The sequence below is a fragment of the Chenopodium quinoa genome, unplaced genomic scaffold, assembly GCF_001683475.1.
Source record: "Chenopodium quinoa cultivar QQ74 unplaced genomic scaffold, ASM168347v1, whole genome shotgun sequence".
In the NCBI taxonomy this organism is placed as follows: Eukaryota; Viridiplantae; Streptophyta; class Magnoliopsida; order Caryophyllales; family Amaranthaceae; genus Chenopodium; species Chenopodium quinoa.
In genome coordinates this window covers 3,322,707-3,342,067 of record NW_018743691.1, presented here as the reverse complement: position 1 = coordinate 3,342,067, position 19,361 = coordinate 3,322,707, and the positions used below count along the sequence as shown (strand labels likewise).

At 36.0% G+C, this 19,361-nt stretch overlaps 1 protein-coding gene across 1 annotated transcript; it reads right to left on the bottom strand.

Moving 5' to 3' along the window:
- Positions 1–7,671: 7,671 nt before the first annotated feature.
- On the bottom strand, positions 7,672–16,988 carry LOC110683892. The gene is made up of 5 exons (XM_021860298.1): positions 16,945–16,988; positions 16,661–16,844; positions 10,385–10,641; positions 9,348–9,567; positions 7,672–7,867 (listed from the first exon to the last, which is right to left on the bottom strand). The coding sequence occupies exons 1-5, from the start codon at positions 16,986–16,988 to the stop codon at positions 7,772–7,774; spliced, it is 801 nt and encodes a 266-aa protein (XP_021715990.1). The 3' UTR covers positions 7,672–7,771.
- Between the last annotated feature and the right edge of the window lie 2,373 nt (positions 16,989–19,361).

The following is a 19,361-nucleotide window of genomic DNA, read 5'->3' as shown; positions in this document are numbered from 1 at the left end:
GATAGAAAAACTACCGGGATCCTTTAATTTAGGAGGGGATTTGTTTTGCAATAAAGCGCTACACTCCTCTGTGAAAGCTACAGTTTCTACTTCATTAAAGGGCCTTTTCCTAGTCAGAATGTCTTTCATAAATTTAGCATGAGCAGAAACTTGAGTGATTAAGTCAGTGAAAGGAACTGTTACCTGCAGGTTTTTCACAACCTCTAAAAACTTACCGAATTGTTTATCAAACTTACTCTTCAGTTGTCTATTAGGGAATGGAAGTTTGATAACCGGGCTCTGCGCATCTCCTCCCTTATCCTGCGATTTACCCTGCACAGAAACATTAGTAGGGTTAGTATCTATTTGTAGCCCTGCAGGGCTAGCAAGATTAGCGTTTGGTATAGAGGAATCTAGATCAGGAACTGGTCAATCTTCCTTTGGCATAGGAGGTCCATCATAATATGAACCACTCCTTAAAGTGATTGCATTGGCATGATCTGTAGGATGGATAGGTTGTGATGGTAGAGCCCCCTGCTGACGAGATTGTAGGGTAGATGAAAGTTGTGAATTTGATTGTCCATGATTTTATTATGGGCTAGGATAGAATCAATTTATGCATCCCTACTCTCCATGTGCTTTTGCATATTGGCAAGTATTGCTCTAATTTCTGTCATGGCAGGGTCGAAAGATGATGAGGGTGATGCTTAGCTTTTCTGGCCTGAATTTGATAGGCCGTCGTTGAGCCTACCAAATATAAAAACCTAACTTAGTCTCTCTAATGGGTAGAAAGGGCAAGTAAGGGTCGATCCCACAAGGACTAAGGGGAGCACTAACAAGTATCGATTTGTGATAACCTAAATAAAGTCTTTTTGGGTTTTGAGTTATAATGAAAAACTACAAACAATAATAAAAAGGATCTTGGGAAGGTATCCACCAATTAAGTCATTCACAAACTACAATTTCACATATAAAACATAGCAATTTGGGGATAAATTAGGGGAAGTCATCTAAGGCACCCAGCTACTCTATCAAGCTAGAGGGATTACTTGACTTATGAATACAACCTACTCTCGTGGTTACAAAGCATAAAACAAGTGTTAAAGCATTATCACGATGACATAAACATTCCCTTAACTAGAAATTCCTATTCTCATGGCATTTCAAGTCAATTAAGCATAAGGGAGCTAACTCAAGTTCATCTCTCGATCCTTCGTCGAGAAAGCTTAGGTAAATAGTTCTAGCAATGGCCACTTACAAGAACTAACAATGAAACCACTTAAACTTAACTAATTAACATCCCACATTAGCTAAATCAACACATGCAAACAAGTATGTGTGAATTTATCAATGGTTTCAACCATCCCAAGTAAAAGAACTACTCACATCATAATAAATTGCAAAACTAAATGAATAACTAACAACTAAGAACATTAAATCAAACACTAATTTAACATAAACAAGTAATAAAACAAGAAAAGATACAAAAATAAGCAATTAAAGCAATAAAATAAGAGAGAGAGTAAGAAATTCTCATTGATAATGCAAGAAATAATCAAATCTTCAAGTCTCCTTCCTTCAATTCTTCATATTCCAAGCTTTCAACAAGTTTTTCCCACTTTCTCTCTCTATAAATTGAGAGTTTCTCTCTCTAAAAACCTAACCTAAGCTAAAACTACACTAAGAAGATCCTCATTTACAAATGAAGCCAAAGAGGTATTATATAACCCCCAAGTAAAAGGACGGAGAACACGAGGAAACAACCCGTCTACAGGTCGGCACAGACGTGCCAAAGGTTGCACGGACGTGCAGACCTGTTAAAATACTACCAGTAGCTACTGCCTGACCTTGCACGAACGTGCTTCATTTGGCACGGACGTGCAGTGACTTGCACAGACGTGCCACTTATTGGCACAGACGTGCAGTGACTTGCACAGACGTGCCACTTATTGGCACAGACGTGCAGCTCTTTTCTGGCGAAACAACTTATTTTCGGAAGGTCATAACTTCTTCGTTACTCATCGGAATAAGGAATGTGACCAGTCGTTGGAAAGATCTTAAGATGAAATTTAATCTCCAATTTGAATCACTTCAAAATTTTGAGTGGAACAAAAGTTATGGTCAGTTGAATTTTACCTTAGTGCAAAAATCCTCCCAAAACTTTCCAAAAGCTTTTCATTTCTCTTTAAGGCACTCATCCTTCTTCCTTAATTTCTCTATCAACTAAGCTTTCCCTTCTCCTTGTTCACTCATGCTTGATCACGTCCATATATAGTGCTAAAAATAGCTACATTACATCAAAAACACAAACAACCCGTGAAGCATGGATGGTACAAAATTTGTATAAAAATAGGATAAATAATGAACTTTGATGTCGAATAATCACGAAAACAAGGTTCAAAAGTACCCTAAAATCATACCAAATAACAATTTATCAGAATTAGGATGATAATATTTTTGCTGTGGTGGGGTTTGCTGTTGTGGTTGTTGTGGAGGTGGAGGGTTTTGTACATTGGTGCTCCGGTATGAAAGATAAGGAAGATTTTTATAACCGGCATTGTAAGAATTGGAATAGGGATTATTCTGCCTATAGGTTTGAAAGGCATTAACTTGTTCCATAGAGCTCCTACAATCTTTCTCCCAATGACCTACAATTCCACAATTTTCATAAAAAACTTCATTGTTAGCAACAGCAGAAACATTAGCTACAGAGTTAGGAGCAGCAGTAAGATTATCTAATTTTTGACAAATAGACGTTAATTGAGCTTGCAAAAAGGATACAGAATCGACATTATGTTTTCCTTTATTTGCAAACCCTCTCGGATTCCCATATTGGGAATTGTGTATTTCCATGTCTTCGATAACCTGTCCTGCGTCGTCCATATTTAATTTAAATTTATGAACCTCCCACTAGCTGCCGAATCTAGCACTGATCTAGAAGAATTTCCAATACCATTATAGAATGCTTGGATCAATTGCCATTGTGCTAGATTGTGGTGAGGGCACTCTCTCTGTAGATCCTTGAACCTCTCCCAAGCCTCATATAACGTTTCGTCGGCCTCTTGAACGAAGTTCTGAATAGCACTCCTTAGCACCGTTGTTCTCTCTGCAGGATAGTATTTATTATAGAAATTCAAAGCAAGAGTTTCCCAGTCAGTAATACCAAGTGCAGTTCTATTCAAACCAATAAACCATAATTTAGCTTTGCCACATAATGAAAAAGGAAAAAGAATCTCCCTGATTTGGTCTTGCGTGACCCCGGTTTGTCTAATGGTGTTACAATATTGGCAGAAGTCTGCGATGTGAAGATTAGGATCTTCACCCTTAGCTCCACTGAATTGCTTCCTCTCTATCATAGTGATAATTGATCTCAAATTGAACTCCATCTAGAGCCGGAGTGGGAGTAAGGTGCGGGAAATCTGTGAGCTTCGGTTGCGAGTAGTCACTGAGTTTCTTCTGGGCCATCATCTCTGATTCTTAATCTAAAGGAATATATGTATCACTAGAATCAGAGGGAGGATCTCTTCGACTGTTGTCCTCCTCAGAACCCGCCAGAATTTGTCTATAGAGTTTCATTTGCCTATGAAAAGAGCGCTCGATCTCAGGGTTGAATGGGATGTAACCTGATCTGGAACACCTGGGCATAAACAAAGAACTAAAAGACAAATATGAGAATTGCCTCAAATAACTAACGTTCTCTGAGGCAAAGGGGGATAATCTTGACTACAAAAATAAAATCTAAAAACAAAAATAAAACCGTCTCCCCGGCAACGGCCCAAATTTTGACAGGGTAAAGTCGTATCCCCAAATCAAAAGTAATTACCTAAGTCCTTTAACTAAAGTAGATAGGGAAGTAGGGTCGAACTCCACAGGGAAACAGGTCTTTCTATTCCTAATTAATTATTATAGTCCAAATTATCTAAGTAACTAAATTTTTTGTGAATAAAATCTAAACTACGGAGAATAAGGTCGAAAGGAATAAAGTAGGGAGAAAATAAAATATTAAAAGGCCTAGGGCAAAGGTTCACTAATAAACAATATTCCAGGGCAAATCATAATAAGCAATCATCAAGCATTGGTTAATCAGATTATAAAGGGCTTTCGCTACGTATTATAATCACAGAGTTAATTTACCGGTATTAAATCTCATCTGTCGAATCTCGACTTAACCGTTTATAAATTAATCCGCCTATTGAAACTAAACCTAAACATCAATTCTCATCTGCCGAATCTCGAATTAATATTGCTAAACTCATACAATTAAATCTGGCCGAACCTAATTGCATAGCATTAAATCAACCAATAGGAAATCAACCAAGCATTGATAATTAACAATCACAAAATTACCCCTTCATATCATTTATTAGATCCCCATAAACCCTAGAAATAAAACTACTCACACATCATCATAACTAAATTAATTAAATAAATAAATAAAAGCATAAACAAAGAAGTAAAATAGCTGAAATTAAAAGAGAAGAAATTGTTACCAAAAAGAAATCTGGATTAATGGAAATAATTAAGAACAAAAGTTGAGAGAGAATTTAAGAGAGAGAAATATTCTAAGTAGAGAGAGAAAGTCTAAGAAAGAAGGTAATCTCAATTCCGTATAAAATCGTACTTAAACGTTTTCTAAAACAAAAATTAAAACTAAACTAATCAGGCTTCATAAAAACACGCGCCCGATCGGGCCCGCCTTTTTCTTCGCGTTCCTTCTCCGCAGCATCACCCGATCGTGCTAGACGCTCGCACGATCGGGCGCGCTATAAGCACGCACAGCACCAACGTCGCGCCACGCCCGATCGTGCAACCTCTTGCCTGATCGGGCCCTTGCTTCACTTTGAGGCTCGGACTTCGATTGGGCTTGATTTCTCGGCCCAATCCGGATTTCCTCTTCGGGTCTTGAATACTCGGTCCAAATGCCTCGGGATCCCAATTACCAAGCCCTTAATCACCGGCTCGATGACTCTAACCGGCCTTGGGCTTCAAAGATGGTCGTGCACTTCTAATTCCCGTAGTCGCTCCATGAAAAACCCGAGAAAATGCTCCAAAGGCGCAATTTCCTACAAAACTCAACAAAGACTACGAAAACACTAGAAAACACAAATTAGTAATAAAAGTGGCTCTAAAGAGCCTAAAACACTACTAATTATGACCAAGGGACGGGGGTAAATTACTATATAAAATGGATATATCCAAAAAATTTATAGCGTCTTTAATACCTGTCAAAAGCATAGCTAAACAAACTGAGTTCAAGCAAGAAAAAAAAAAAAAAAACAAACCAAGGTATTTATGTGGGATGTTCAATGTTGTTTAGATAAGTTGCAAAAGTCAAACCATAATAAGAAAGGATTTAAAAGGTAATTACAAATTAAGTCATTTAAACACATATATTATATCTTCTAATTATCTTAATCATTGAATTCTTTACGTCCAGACTGATACCCATCTTCGGGAATGCTACGGCTGCTTGTTTCATCATTGTTATTGCCAATATCTTCACCAATTTTAAAAGACAATCAATTTTTATAAAAGTATATGTAGGATATGCAAACATATACTTTATAAAACATACAAAACAAAAATGCAATTGGTAATATTCCATAAGACACAAGGTCAATTCCCGCACTAATCTGGGATGTAACTGTTGTTCAGAAATATATAACATCATGTAATGAGCTTAATAGTAACAGGTTACTCCAAAATAAAACAAAAGCATTTTCTGGATTATAGAAAGAAGAAACAGGTAATGACCTTGACAATAACAAGTCAATTCCAAAGTAAAACAAATACTTGTTAGTATTAGATAAAAACTTCAAAGGTAATGACCTTAACAGTAAAACGTTATTTAAAGGTAAATAGAGACTTGTTTGAATTTTTTTTTATAGAATTTAATAGATAATAATCTTAACACTAAAAGGTCAACTACAAAGTAAATAAGATAGTTGTCTGTACTATTATAAAAAGTAATAGGTAGTAACCTGAACAATAAAAGGACAATTCCATTTAAAATCAGTGTTATTCAAGATCAAAACAGAGTTAATCCATTAAACGATAATTTTATTAGATCAAAACAGTTGAGCAATTCAATATCAAAATTCGAAGAATACCTTTACCTAGGTCATGAACATCAGAGGCATTGTCAATCTGAGATTTCGCGTTGTCTCGAACTCAGTCATGGTAGTCTCATTGAAGACTTCTGGATGCAATTGCAAGTATGATTATGTAGTTTGTCTATTACCCAACCCTTAGGAATCAATTACTTTTATATTTAAAAATCATGTTTTAAATGAAATTGCAAGTATGATTATGTAAATTTTTTTAATAACGTAAAAAGTCAGTTAGGTGAGCACACTTACATATGCGTTCTTGACCATGATTGAAATTCAGCAGTACCAACTTCGATCGAAGGACTTATGATTCTACAATTGAACGTGAAAAAAGAAAAATAAGTAAAACTCTACTTATGAACGTGGCAGGATTTGATAAAGAACAATATACTTTAGGAATATCCCAAAATTATAGCCACTAATTTATATGCCCAATATTTCAAAAATATTGTTTCCAAAATATAATAAGATAATAATCCCATAAATTTTTTTTTGCTAAAATGTTATGATAAAATTTTCAAAAATATTATTTTTAAAATACAATATGATAATGATACCATAAATATTTTTTTGCAAAAATGATAAGATAAAAATTCCTTAAATCAATTTTATTTTTTTTATATGATTAGCATAAAATTATGATTACTAAACGCACTGTTAGGTAATTCATATAAATGTCTTGAGAACGAGCAGATTCCAATTAAAACATAAAACTTAATTTTTTAATTAATGACCAAAACTAACGAGTAATAATGAATGCCTTACACACAAGCATATTCCAACTACAAATAATAACCTAATTAATTATAGCTAAAACTTTAAGGTAATGACCTACATAAATAAAGGTAGTGACCTAACTACATACAGGTAATTACCTAATCACAAACATATAACAAAAATCGTAAACGACAATTTTGGATCAAACAGTTCGAAAAAAAAACTCGAATTTTAAATTGAAGAGCAAACTCTTGTTATCCAATGACGTTAAAAAAATGAAAATTAAGCATTTCACATCATCATATTACACACGATTAAGGCTTTTTCCATTCTCAAAACTATCAAATAAATTGATTTTTACATCAATCAAAATCATCATCAAATCCTAAATGAAATTTGTACCCGAATTTGGATGGGGTTGGACAGAATTTTGGTCAGAATTTGGTCGGAAATTAGTCGGAATTGTGGTTGGAATTGTGGTCAGAATTGTGTTCGGAATTTTGGTCGGAATTGTAGACGGAATGAAGAACAACGAAGAACAATGATCACTAGGCGAAAATAGCATTTGGCCACCGGTTCAAAACCCCCCTATGCCACCGGTTTTGAACCGGTGGGCATTTGGGGGTCGCAATAGTCAGATGCAAAGCCACCAGTTTAAAACTGGTGGCAATAACTAGTATTGCCACCGGTTAACCAGTGGCAATAATTATTTTTGCCACCAGTTAACCGGTGGCAAAAACCCATTCCTGCTTTTTTTAAAGGGGTTTTTGGCATCGGTTCCTGTTCAAAACCGGTGCCAATAATGGCCATTTTTTTTTTTTTTTTTGCATTTTTTCAATTAAACTGATATATAAACACTAACATATATATAAACTTACATATTTTCATTAAAAAAAGGTCGTAATATTACAATTTTGGTCCAAAAAAAAAATACAAGTCACTGTTAAATACAAAGTCACACCAAATCACCAATGTAACACCTCGCGAGGCAGCAACTGCAGCAGCGAGCCTTGGCGAGGCAGCAACAGCCTTGCGTATAGATAACATCTTCCGACAGCCACCTGCATCAACAAACAAAGATAAGAGATCTCGAAGTGTGTATTAATCAAAGACAACAAGCAGAGCAATACTACCTTAAATTCAACCATATATACATGCAGTGAGGAAGACCGAGAAGAAAAGCCTTGGAAAATACATTTTCATATTCTAAAAGATTCTTAACATGGAGAAATGACCAACCTAATTTTTTATTCAGCCTCTCCTATAACCCACCTCCTCCTCCTCCATCCATTACTTTGCTTTCCTCAAAGGTTATAGATTAATAATCAAGCATAACAAGTAGCCTTGGCAGAGTAGTAGCAGTTGCAGCCTTGCTAGGGATGCTGCAACAGCAGCCTTGGCAAGGCAGCAGTAGCTGCAATCTTTCGAGGCCAGCAGCAGCAGCTTCAGCAGGGCTGCAGTAGCTGCAACCTTGTTAGGCCAGCTGCAGCAGCAGGCTCGGCAGGGCAGCAGTAGCTACAACCTTTCCAGGCCAGCTGCAACGGTAGCCTCGGCAGGGCGACAGTAGCTAAGTCAGCAAATTCACCCAATGATTTTAGCGAATTCAGCAAAATAATTTTTATTTATTTTTTTTTACCAAAAACTGAAGTAGCAAGAATTAGTATCTTATCTCAAATTACAGTAATTTCTACAAAACTCAATAGAAAAATCAACAGAGCTAACAGAATTTCAAAATGCATCATTAACACATGTAAATAACAATAAAATGATAGCCCAAATTGAATGTGATATTGGCATTTACTCAACTCAAATTATACCAAAGCATAACCAATTCAATTTCAAGAGAGTCAAATTACACCAAGCATAACAATTCAATGTGATACTGGATCCCTTTCTACTCAAATTACCACCCCCAAACAATATAATCAAAACCTATTTTAAAATCCACTTTGAAATTAGTTCCTTTCTACTCAAATTACACCAAAGCAAATCATTCCCACTTCAACACAATCATAGAATTAATAACCCAACAATCATAGAATTAACACCAAAGCAAAGCAATACAACAAGCTAAGCCCAATCGACAAATCTGCAACATCATCAATCAAAACAACAGGGGTATTTGTAACCTTAATTCCTCTTTCTTTAAAAATAGAATTAATAATCCTAACATAAAGAAAAGAAATAAACCAATATTCACCATATGTTAACCAAATTCGCTTAAGCTATAAGTTTCTCAAAGAAAATCAAGAAGATAACAGCAAAGAGATTTGATATTGTTTTAAGCTACTTGTATAGATTAACAACAAAATCATTGTTATTAGGAAAATTTTAAAGGGACCAAGCTCATTCACAATATGTTAACCAAATAATACAAAATAATTGCTTCAATGGCATTACTGCTGTTTCATGATTCTCATCAAGTAGCTCCTACCATTGGCTAATAGTTCAATTTATTTATGCATTTCTAATTACTGGACAAAACATGAAGAACTATTTGATACCTAACTAAGGAAAAGAGAGTAAAGTTATTGTGCAAACCTTGAGCTGTGCCTTGCCAAGAGCAGATATTGCAGGTCTTTCAGGCTCTTTATAATCAAGAAGAGGGGCAAAGTCCACCTCACAGTCTGTCTCGATTATACTGATTGCATGAGAGGGCTTTGTTTCAATAATGTCAACGTAATACTTCTTGTTTTTATATGCCACCATGATGTTGTCTCTAGAGGTCAAGCATAAATAATTTCTCAAAGTAGTCTCCAAACTGCACAAAGAGAAAGTGCAACACATTCAAGCAAGCAATAATTTGAGTCAAGAAGCATATGGATGCATGAAACTAAAAAGAATCAATATAGCATTCTACTGACATGCTCAACCTCAATCTGTCAATTACATTCTCAATCTGCTAATATTCTAATATTACTTTAACTTCCTACAGCTTCGGTAGAGAATTGGCTCCAATATCCACCACAATCAAATTTCAATATCCAAATCAGATATGACAGAAACTGAAACTATTCAATTAATCATTAAAGCTTCAATTGTTCACTCTATCAAATTAATGATCTAAGATAGTTTCTGCCAATACTCCACTTCGATATGCATGCTCAATCCAATGACAATGAAGCCAATTTCACAATAAATCAAATAACATAAGACCAAAAACAAGCTTAATTCAGAATATTATTCACAATAAATCAAACAATATAAGATTTCCACCTTCAAATAAATGCAAGAAGCATAAAGATTATATCTTTAAATAGACATACTAACCAAATTTCATACAAACAAATGTACAGAAACAACAACTTAATTCAGAATATTATTCAGAACATTTCAAATAAAATTCAAAAAAGGCAAAGTTAATAAATACACCTTCAAAATCTTCATCATCTTCAATAGGAGATGAGATCGAAAGCAATTTAAAAATAAAACAACCCAGAAATCACCTAAAATCCAAGAAAATCGATTTGAACCTATCTAACCCAGAATAATCAATTGCTCAAAGCAATTTCGAAAATCAATTATATTAAACCCTAAAAAGTACAAAATCGAATTAAACCCAAAAATTAAACCCTGACCTCGAAAAATACCCAGAAATTGCTATTGATGTTGATGTAGATCGAACAAGAAGGGGATGAGATCGAAGGTGGTATTCAATTAACTGGACGAGAATCGGGGAAGAACGAAAGAGAAAAAGAGAGAGAAGGAGATGAGAACAAAGGAGAAGAACAGGAGAAAGAAGGAGATGAGATCGAAAGAGAAAGAAGGAGACGAACAGAGAAGAGAGAGAAGGAGAGAGAAAGAGAATGAGGAGAGAGAAAGAGAAGTAGAGCAGCTGAGGAGAGTAGGGTTTATTTGGGTATTTATGGGGCGGTTTTTTTAAAAAAAAATAGTAAAGCTACTGGTTTGAACCGGTGGGTTTAGTATTTTACCCACCGGTTCTCTTTGAACCGGTGGCAATTCCCTTCCCTTGTTTTTTCCCACTTTTTTCCTCACCGGTTCTTAAGAACCGGTGGCCTTAGGGCGGTGCCAATTTTGTTATTTCACCTAGTGGATGATTTTTTGTTTGCTAAATTGTAATTCTAATATAATTTTTGAAAATGATTTTATTAAGTTTAAAATAGATTTTAAAAAACTATAATTACGTATTCTATAAAAAAAATACACGTATTAACAATTATATATACATGTATAGTATATTTAAGTATTTAAAAAAAATCAAAAATCGATCAGTCATAACATGACACCTCGTCATGTTATGGTGTCATTTTTGTAAAAATGACACCATAGAATCATCCACTCTTTTGAGTCTTTTTCACTTGTGTTTTTTACAGTAGATCTTTTACTTAAGTATATTTACTTTAAGATAAAAACAATGTTTAAACTAAGGGCCTGTTCTCTTACGTTGAAATTCAGTTCAGTTCAGTTCAGTTCAGTTCAGTTCAGCTCAGCTCCTAATTTCCTTCTCTTATAAAATATTCATTTCAGTTCTGTTCAGCTCAACTCAACTCAGTTCAGTTCAGTTCAGTTCAGCTCAATTCAGTTCAGTTCAGTTCAGCTTAGTTCAGTCAATGAGAACAGGCCCTAACTCTGTTTATAAATTGAATTTACTCCCTCCGTTCTTATCTTAGTGTCCACTATTCCTTTTTTGGCAAATCAAAATTAAAGTCCCATTGTTATAATCTTTCCCGTTTTAGTAAGTGGTTTTTTACAATTTTAACCTCATTCTCGTAATTTAATCCTCAAATTATCCTCAATTTTTACTAATTTTTGGTGCTAAATATTTTTGACATTTATTAATCCACCAACATATGTTTTCTCTCCTCATTCTTCTTCTTCTTCTTTCTAGGTACTTCTTCTTTTTGGCATTTATTAACCACTTTTTTCTTTTCCTCCCACTTGTTATTTAATGTACTTAATGTACTTTATACTCTGTATTTCCAATCACACGATTTATGGAATCTGAAAAAGCCTTAATTCTCGTAAAAAAATAAATGAGAAATGGAACTCTAATAAAAGGACGGAAGGAGTAATTTACAACTACTATATTTATTATACGGAATTTTCGGAATATATAGAGGAAGTATTGATTAAATAAGCAAAATCACTTGAGAGTGTTTGGAAATTACTTGTAGAAATTTTGCAATAAATGTGTGTGGATCGGAAAAGTGTAGAGTCATAAGTATTTTGAATAAAAATACAGAGTAAAATAGAGTATAAATTTATTTAAATGGAAGATAAAGAATTAATGAAAAGCTATCAATAGTTTGAACAATGATAAGGTCAATGGCTTCTATTTTAGTATTAGTTGTAGATTAGGAATTTTTATACCACCTGTAAAATCTCAATTCAATTTTTAAGTATTTAAAAATTTGGGGATAGAAGAAGACCATAAATGAAAATGTGGGAAAAAAAATTAAGGAAAAGACATTTTTTAATATCACGTGCCACAAACATAATGGTCAACGCTAGGGCTGAGCAAAACCGAAAATCTGAAAAACGGAAAATCCGAAAAACCGATCCGTAACCGTTCCGAAAATTAAGGTACCCGATCCGATAACCATAACGGTTTGGGTACCCGTTTCGATAATTTGTTATCGGGTAAGGTTATGAGTATCATTTTAAAATTAACGGTTACCCGAACCGATCCAATAAGCATTTTTTTTTTTTTTGCTTTTTTTCCCAAGTTAAATCTATGAATATAAATCTAAACTTTTACTTTACTTCATAATCACTTTATAATATCAATGATTAGTAATATTATTAATAATTTGGTCAAGATCATATGGTATTGTTTTTAATTATTTGTAAATTATATCATAATAACTACATAATTAAGTTTAATTATCATTATTGGATATCTTATTGGGTACCCGATAACAGATCCGAAAATCCGGGTACCCGAAGTCCGGGTACTTGAACTTATCGGTTCGGGATATGGATATCACTTTTAGTGATTTTGGTTATCGGGAACCCGAACCGTTAGTACCAACGGTACGGGTACCCGTCTCATGCTCACCCCTAGTCAACGCCAGAGAAATGAAGTTGACAGGGTAAAGTCGTATCCCCTAATCAAAAGTAATTCCTAAATCCTCTAACTTATGTAGATAGGGAAGTAGGGTCGAATCCACAGAGAAACGAGTCTTTCTATTCCTAATTAACTAATATAATCTAGATTATGAAGTAAACAATATATTATAATCAAAAGGAACTTAACTACGAAGATTAAAAATAAGGAAAAAACAATGAATAAAAGGATCTAGGGAATAGGTTCACCAATAAATAATATTCCAGGGTAAAACATAATAATCATTCATCAATGCATACATTAATCAGATCATAAAGGGCTTTCGCTACGTATTACAATCACACAATTAATTTACCGGTATTAAATCTCATCTCTCGAATCTCGACTTAACCATTTATAAATTAACCTGCCTATTGAAACTAGACCTAAACATTAATTCTCATCTTTCGAATCTTGAATCAATATTGTTAAAATCATGCATAAAAGATCTGCGCAAATCTAGTCACAGAGCATTAAATCAATCAATAGGAAATTAATCTAGCATTGATAATCAACAACAATAAATTACCCCTTCATATTATTTATGGATCCCCAAAAACCCTAGAAATAGAATTACTCACACATAATAAAAACTAAACTAATCAAAGCAATAAAACAAGACATGATCAAAGGAATAAAATAAATAACTAAGATTAAGAGAAGAGAAATTGTTACCAAATAAATCTGGAATTAAGAATAGAGTTAATAACAAAGTATAAGAGAGAGAAACTAATCTAAAAGCTAAGTAGAGAGAGAAAATCTAAGAAATAATTAAGAAAGAGTAAAAGAAGCTAAAAGAAAGGTACTAAACTTGTTTTACGGAGAAGTATTTATACTCCGTAAGAGTCCTAAACTAAAACAAACTTAAACGTCAAAATTAACTCCTAATAATAACACGTGCCCGATCGGGCGAGGCACCGCCCGATCGGGCGCGCCTTTTTCCATCAGGTACATTTCTCGCGCGTCTTCGGGCGCATGCCTATGCTTCCCTCGCTCGGCCAGGCGCGCCTCCAAGCGCCAGCCTTTTTGGCCGGGCAGCTCTCTTGGGTCACTAACTAGTCTGCGATTGGACTCCAATTCTTCGTGCCAATCTGGGTTTCCTCTTCGGGTCTTCAATACTCGGTCCAAATGCCCCGGTATCACATATACCGAGCCCTTAATCACCGGTTCGATGGCTCTAACCGGCCCTGGGCTATAGGAACTGGTCGTGCTTTTCCAATGCTCGTAATTGCTCCATAATATCTCGGGAAAATGCTCCAAAAGTGCAAATCCCTACAAAAGTCAACCAAATCTACGAATTGAAAACACTAGAAAACACCAATTAGTAATAAAAGCGGCTCTAAAGAGCCAAAAACATTACTAATTATGACCAAGGGACGGGGGTAGAATACTATATAAAATAGACACATTAAACTCCCCCAAGCCAAACCTTTGCTTGTCCCTAAGAAAAGATCTCATCAATGAATAAATAAATATGTTTCAGTAAAAATCAAGCACAAACAATTCAGGGTAAATCAAATAAACATGCTTCAAAATCAACCAATCAAATCCGTCCGATCACCCTTCCTCCCTAACAATAGAGCAAACCACATGAGCATATAGAATTCAAGACTAGTGCTCACACACTCAACTCTCATTTATGTGGCGAGTAAAAGATGTACTTGATCGCTCTCCAACCAACCCCTTTATGTGAACAATGCCGTCCCAACTCACACTCTCGTGTGTATAAAGCAATGAACACTAAACCTACTAGTCGACTCGAAATATGTCAAATCATAACTTGCATTGATAAAAAACACTTTCACATTCATACAACTCTATGCACAAAGGTCAGAAGGTCTTTAAAGCTTGTAATGTAAGGCTAGGGTAAAGGGTAGGAATCATTTGAGAACAAGTGAGAGAAAAGCTATGCTTAAGGAAGAAAATCCTAGTAAAACCCAAGATCAAAATAAATAATGATCAACATCTCCTACATAACCAACTCTAACAAAAATCCACCAAATACAACTCCAAACAATATAAACAATCCCAACACTTACAATTTCACTCATAAGATATAATAATGAAGAAGTGGAGTGAATAAACAAACTTTATTTTCCAAACTTGAATTTTTCATTGAAGCTCTATTTTTTTTTTCCTTTTGATTAACCTCCAACTAGAGCATTTGAACATTGAACACTTTTTTTTCTTTTTTTTTCTTTTGAAGTTCACTTATATTTTTTTCACTTTTTTTTTTTTGAACTTCTCTCTTTTTTTTTTCTTTCATAACATCATCCTTTATTTTTTCAAGAAAATATAACTCTCAAACTCATCAAAAATAAACATGATCAAGAATAAAATAACTTCTCAAAACCCACCCACATTGTGCAAATAATGAGCACACTACAAACTCCCTCACCTCACTCACTAATAGCTCCCCCAAGCCAAGCTTGGGACTAGTAACCAATAGGGCAAAATAGGCTTGTAATGTGGCTAATAAACAACAAAAAATCAAGGCAACAACATGGGTAGCAAGAAGGGAACAAATGTATATACAATCATCTGAAGGCTACCTAAAAGAATGAACGCCTTCGTCCTCCACTATGTGCATAATAATGAATCATATAAACATTAATTATAGTTGCAAACTAATACTCAAATTCATTGACATACCAGGAACTATCACACATTCCTAACCAAATCAACTAGTCAAGCACTATATTCACAAATAGTTTGCAAAATTGACTCATGTTAAGGTTCCAAGGCGATCAAACATTAAATCATGATCAAATAATCCACAATTCTTATCATCATATACCAAGAATCAAAACAAATTTTCTCAAGTATGGGGCACAGGGAAGCATGATTTATAATTCATTGGAACGTATTTTTGGATTTTTTTTTTCAATTTTTTTGTATTTTTCATATATAAGAAAGAAAATAAACTAACCTAGAAAGCAATAAATCTAAACTAAGAAAACACACCAAAAATAAAAGAAAAGAGAAAAAGAAAAAGAAAGATACCAAATCCAAAATCTCCCCCAAGCCAGAATCAGACAATGTCTTCATTGGCTCGGGAACTAGCCCAGCATAGCTAGTCCTGATCATCCTCATCCATGGAGCCAAACCCTGCACCTCCACTGCCACCTGCACCACCTGCACCAGAAGAGCTACCACCAAAATAGTCAGCATAAAAACTCCCCCCCTCCGGTCCCCCGAAAGGAATGTCCTGGCCGTGGGATCCCTATCGTATCCCTAGCGTGGAGGCTGAAACCAGTCAGGGCAAATAGCGTCATCGGGAATGTTGCCACGACGAGTATAATCATCGTACATAGGGTAGAGAGATCTACCCTGGTTCCTCTCCAAGTACCCTAACCTCTGGTCAATGGAGCCTACCATCCTCCTAAGGTCAGTGTGGGAATGCTCGATACTGCCTAAAGCCTGACTTATACTCTGAAGGTCCCAAACTAAGTCAGAGTCAACATAAGGGACGGGGTAAGACATGCGAGGTGGAGAAAACGCTACCTCGGGCTGAGGCTGGGGTGGTGGTACTGGTGGTGCTTGCCCCCTAGCGTTGGAAACTAAAAGGTCATACGTGTAGGATGGTTGCCCGGGGGAAAAGCGGTCAAGTCAGGACTAGGTAGGGAAAAAATGGGCAAAGGCTGCTCGATCCCAGTCCTAATACACCAGTGGGGTGTCTTCTCACTGTCCAGTCGTACCCACTCCAACTCCTCAAAATACCTAGCAGTCATATAGGTATCCGGTCCACAGTTGGTCAGTTGGTGGGTCCACCCTCAACAAAACCGACCTTTTTCACTGCTATTCTAGTGATAAGGCCTCCTATACAAATGGGGGTGCGAGACTGGGTACTGGATGTGGCATCTCTGATCAAATGGTGGATTATGTACCTACCCATGTTCAGTTTCCCAAACCCAAACACATAGTGTCCTATAACAGCTAGTTCGATGGTTTGGGTGTTATGGGGCTCATTCCTACCCAGAAAACACAAACCCGCAAATCTTTGTCAAATTTTTGGGATAGGGTGATGAATAGGTTTGGTACTAGCATTTTGGGGGTCGGGGGTAGGCAAACCAGTATGCCATTGGTATGGTAAGAGCATGATAAATGTAATCCATTTTGTAATCAGCATGCCATTGGTATTGTAATTCAGAATTTAATTCAAACAATTTACAAAATTCCACATATGTTAAACTAATATTTCTATTGTTCAACCTAAAAATTAAATTCGGACCATTTCTACTGTTTACAACTTTTAAAGAAGTCAAGAATTCACAAGTTAATTCACGGTATGTAGGATAATGCATATCAACGAATTTTCTCATGCCTATGTCATTTAAAAATCGTTTAACAAAATCAAACAAACCATACGATTCTAAAGTAGGGCGGTGTAACCACTGTGAAGGAATTACCTCGCGCCCGACTAGGTGTTAGCCACTCCTTTTGCTCCTGGATAGCAATACGGATCGTTGGCTAGTACGGGAGTTGTGAATCCGGGTCGTACTCCTCCCTCGAGCTAGAAATCCTACCGAAAATAGATCGAGCCCTCTTTGAAGCCATGGTAAAAATGGGTATGAAAATTGATTTGAATGAAATTCGAAAATTTTTATATAGAATTGTAGAGGATGAAGAGAGGATTAATAAAATGTAAAAATATTTGGATTTAGTTGAGATATAGAGAAGAAAACTTAGAGAGAAGGTAGAGGTTTTAAGTTTTTAGAGAGAGAAAGTTATGGAGGAAAGAGGTAGAAATGAGAAAAAAAAGAGAAAAAAAAATGAAGTCGGATGTCAGTCGCGCCCGGTCGGGCGATCTGATTTAATTTTCTGCTACGTTCTCGCGCCCGGTTAGATGGCACTTCACCCGGTCGGGCGATCTAAGTGACCGAATTCGTCTACTCTCGCGCCTGATCAGGCGCCCTTCGCCCGATCGGGCAATCTGATGCTGAAATTTTCGTCTCTTCTCGCGCCCGGTTGGGCGATCAAAAATGTCCGTATACGACGAGTTTCGCGCCCTGTCGGGCGGCAGTTGCCCGGTCGGGCGAAAACACTCGATTTTTTTAACCCAACTCTCGCGCCCGGTCGGGCCCGAGGCTAATTAACGAATTTTTTTGCTTTTTTCTTTTCTTCAATTTTTGGCTAACTCTTTCTTTCAAACCTGTATAAAAACTCATAAAACTCATTAAATTCCCTCATCTCTCCTCTCATAAGAAAAAAAAATGAAAAAAAAACTAGTCTAAAAAAGCATTAAAATACGGGTTGCCTCCCGTAAAGCGCTGGTTTATCTAGGTCCCGCACGACCTTCTTACCAAGTTTAAGAACTAGGACCCTTGGCCTAACGCTTGTTCGGGCGGTTTCTCACCCGGTCGAGCATTGTTTTGGCTACGACGCGGCTTCCTAACATACCCTGTGGGACGCCAATTCACCTTATCTGGTGGATCCTCCTTGACTTGGAATGGGGGTTCTTCAATGCTACGCACTAAAGATCCCACTTTGATCGAGGGTTGCTTCAAATTGTCATTGCATTTAGCACTTGCAACTCGATCTGGCGGAACACTCACCGTAGGCTCAATTTCCACAACTTGCTTGATTGATTCCACTTTTTCGTCCTCAAAATCAAGACCGATAGGTGTAGAGGGCTCTTTTTCAACACAAGATACCGCCTCCAAGGGATCTTTTTCAAGAGCTTGGGGCTTGTTAGAATAATTATGAACCACATTAACACTAAAGCACTTCTCCCTTCTGTCATGGGGCTTTTAGGGGTATTATTAAGATTAAAAATAATTTTATCGTCTCCTACTGATAGTGTTAATTTACCACTTCTCACATCTATAATTGCTCCTGCGGTGTTAAGGAACGGTCTACCCAAAATGATTGGGGTTTGCATATCATCATCCATATCAAGAACAACAAAATCAACAGGTATATAAAATTTACCTACTCTAACGGAAACATCCTCTAAAACACCTAAGGGGTATTTGAAAGAACGGTCGACCATTTGTAGAGTAATATTAGTAGCTTTTAATTTACACATATTCAACTTGGAACACACAGATAATGGCATAACACTAACGCTAGCACCCAAACCACACAATGCATTATCAATCATTAGATTGCCAATATGACAAGGGATGGAAAAACTACCCAGATCTTTTAATTTAGGTGGAGATTTATTTTGAAGTACGGCACTACACTCTACAGTGAAAGCTACTGTCTGTACCTCACTAATAGACCTTTTTCTTGTCAATATTTCTTTCATAAATTTTGCGTATGCAGGAATTTGTGTGATTAATTCAGTGAAGGGAACTGTTACCTTCAAATCTTTTACCATCTCCAGAAACTTACCAAACTACTTATCCAAATTTGTTTTCAATTGACGATTGGGGAATGGAAGTTTGATAACTGGCTTTGGAGCATTATTGCTCTTATCTGGAGTGGCCACCTTCTCTGGAGTCGTACCCTGCAATGTAGAATCAGATATATTAGTACTATGC

Bases quoted from the DNA above. Each gene is read 5' to 3' on its own strand.
- LOC110683892 (XM_021860298.1), bottom strand. From the start codon at position 16,988: ATGGATTACATTTATCATGCTCTTACCATACCAATGGCATACTG. The intron at 16,845-16,944 runs GTTTGCCTACCC...TTTTCTGGGTAG, and splicing joins ACCATACCAATGGCATACTG to GAATGAGCCCCATAACACCC. The intron at 7,868-9,347 runs GTTTGCACAATA...TTGTTGATGCAG, and splicing joins TTGGCAAGGCACAGCTCAAG to GTGGCTGTCGGAAGATGTTA.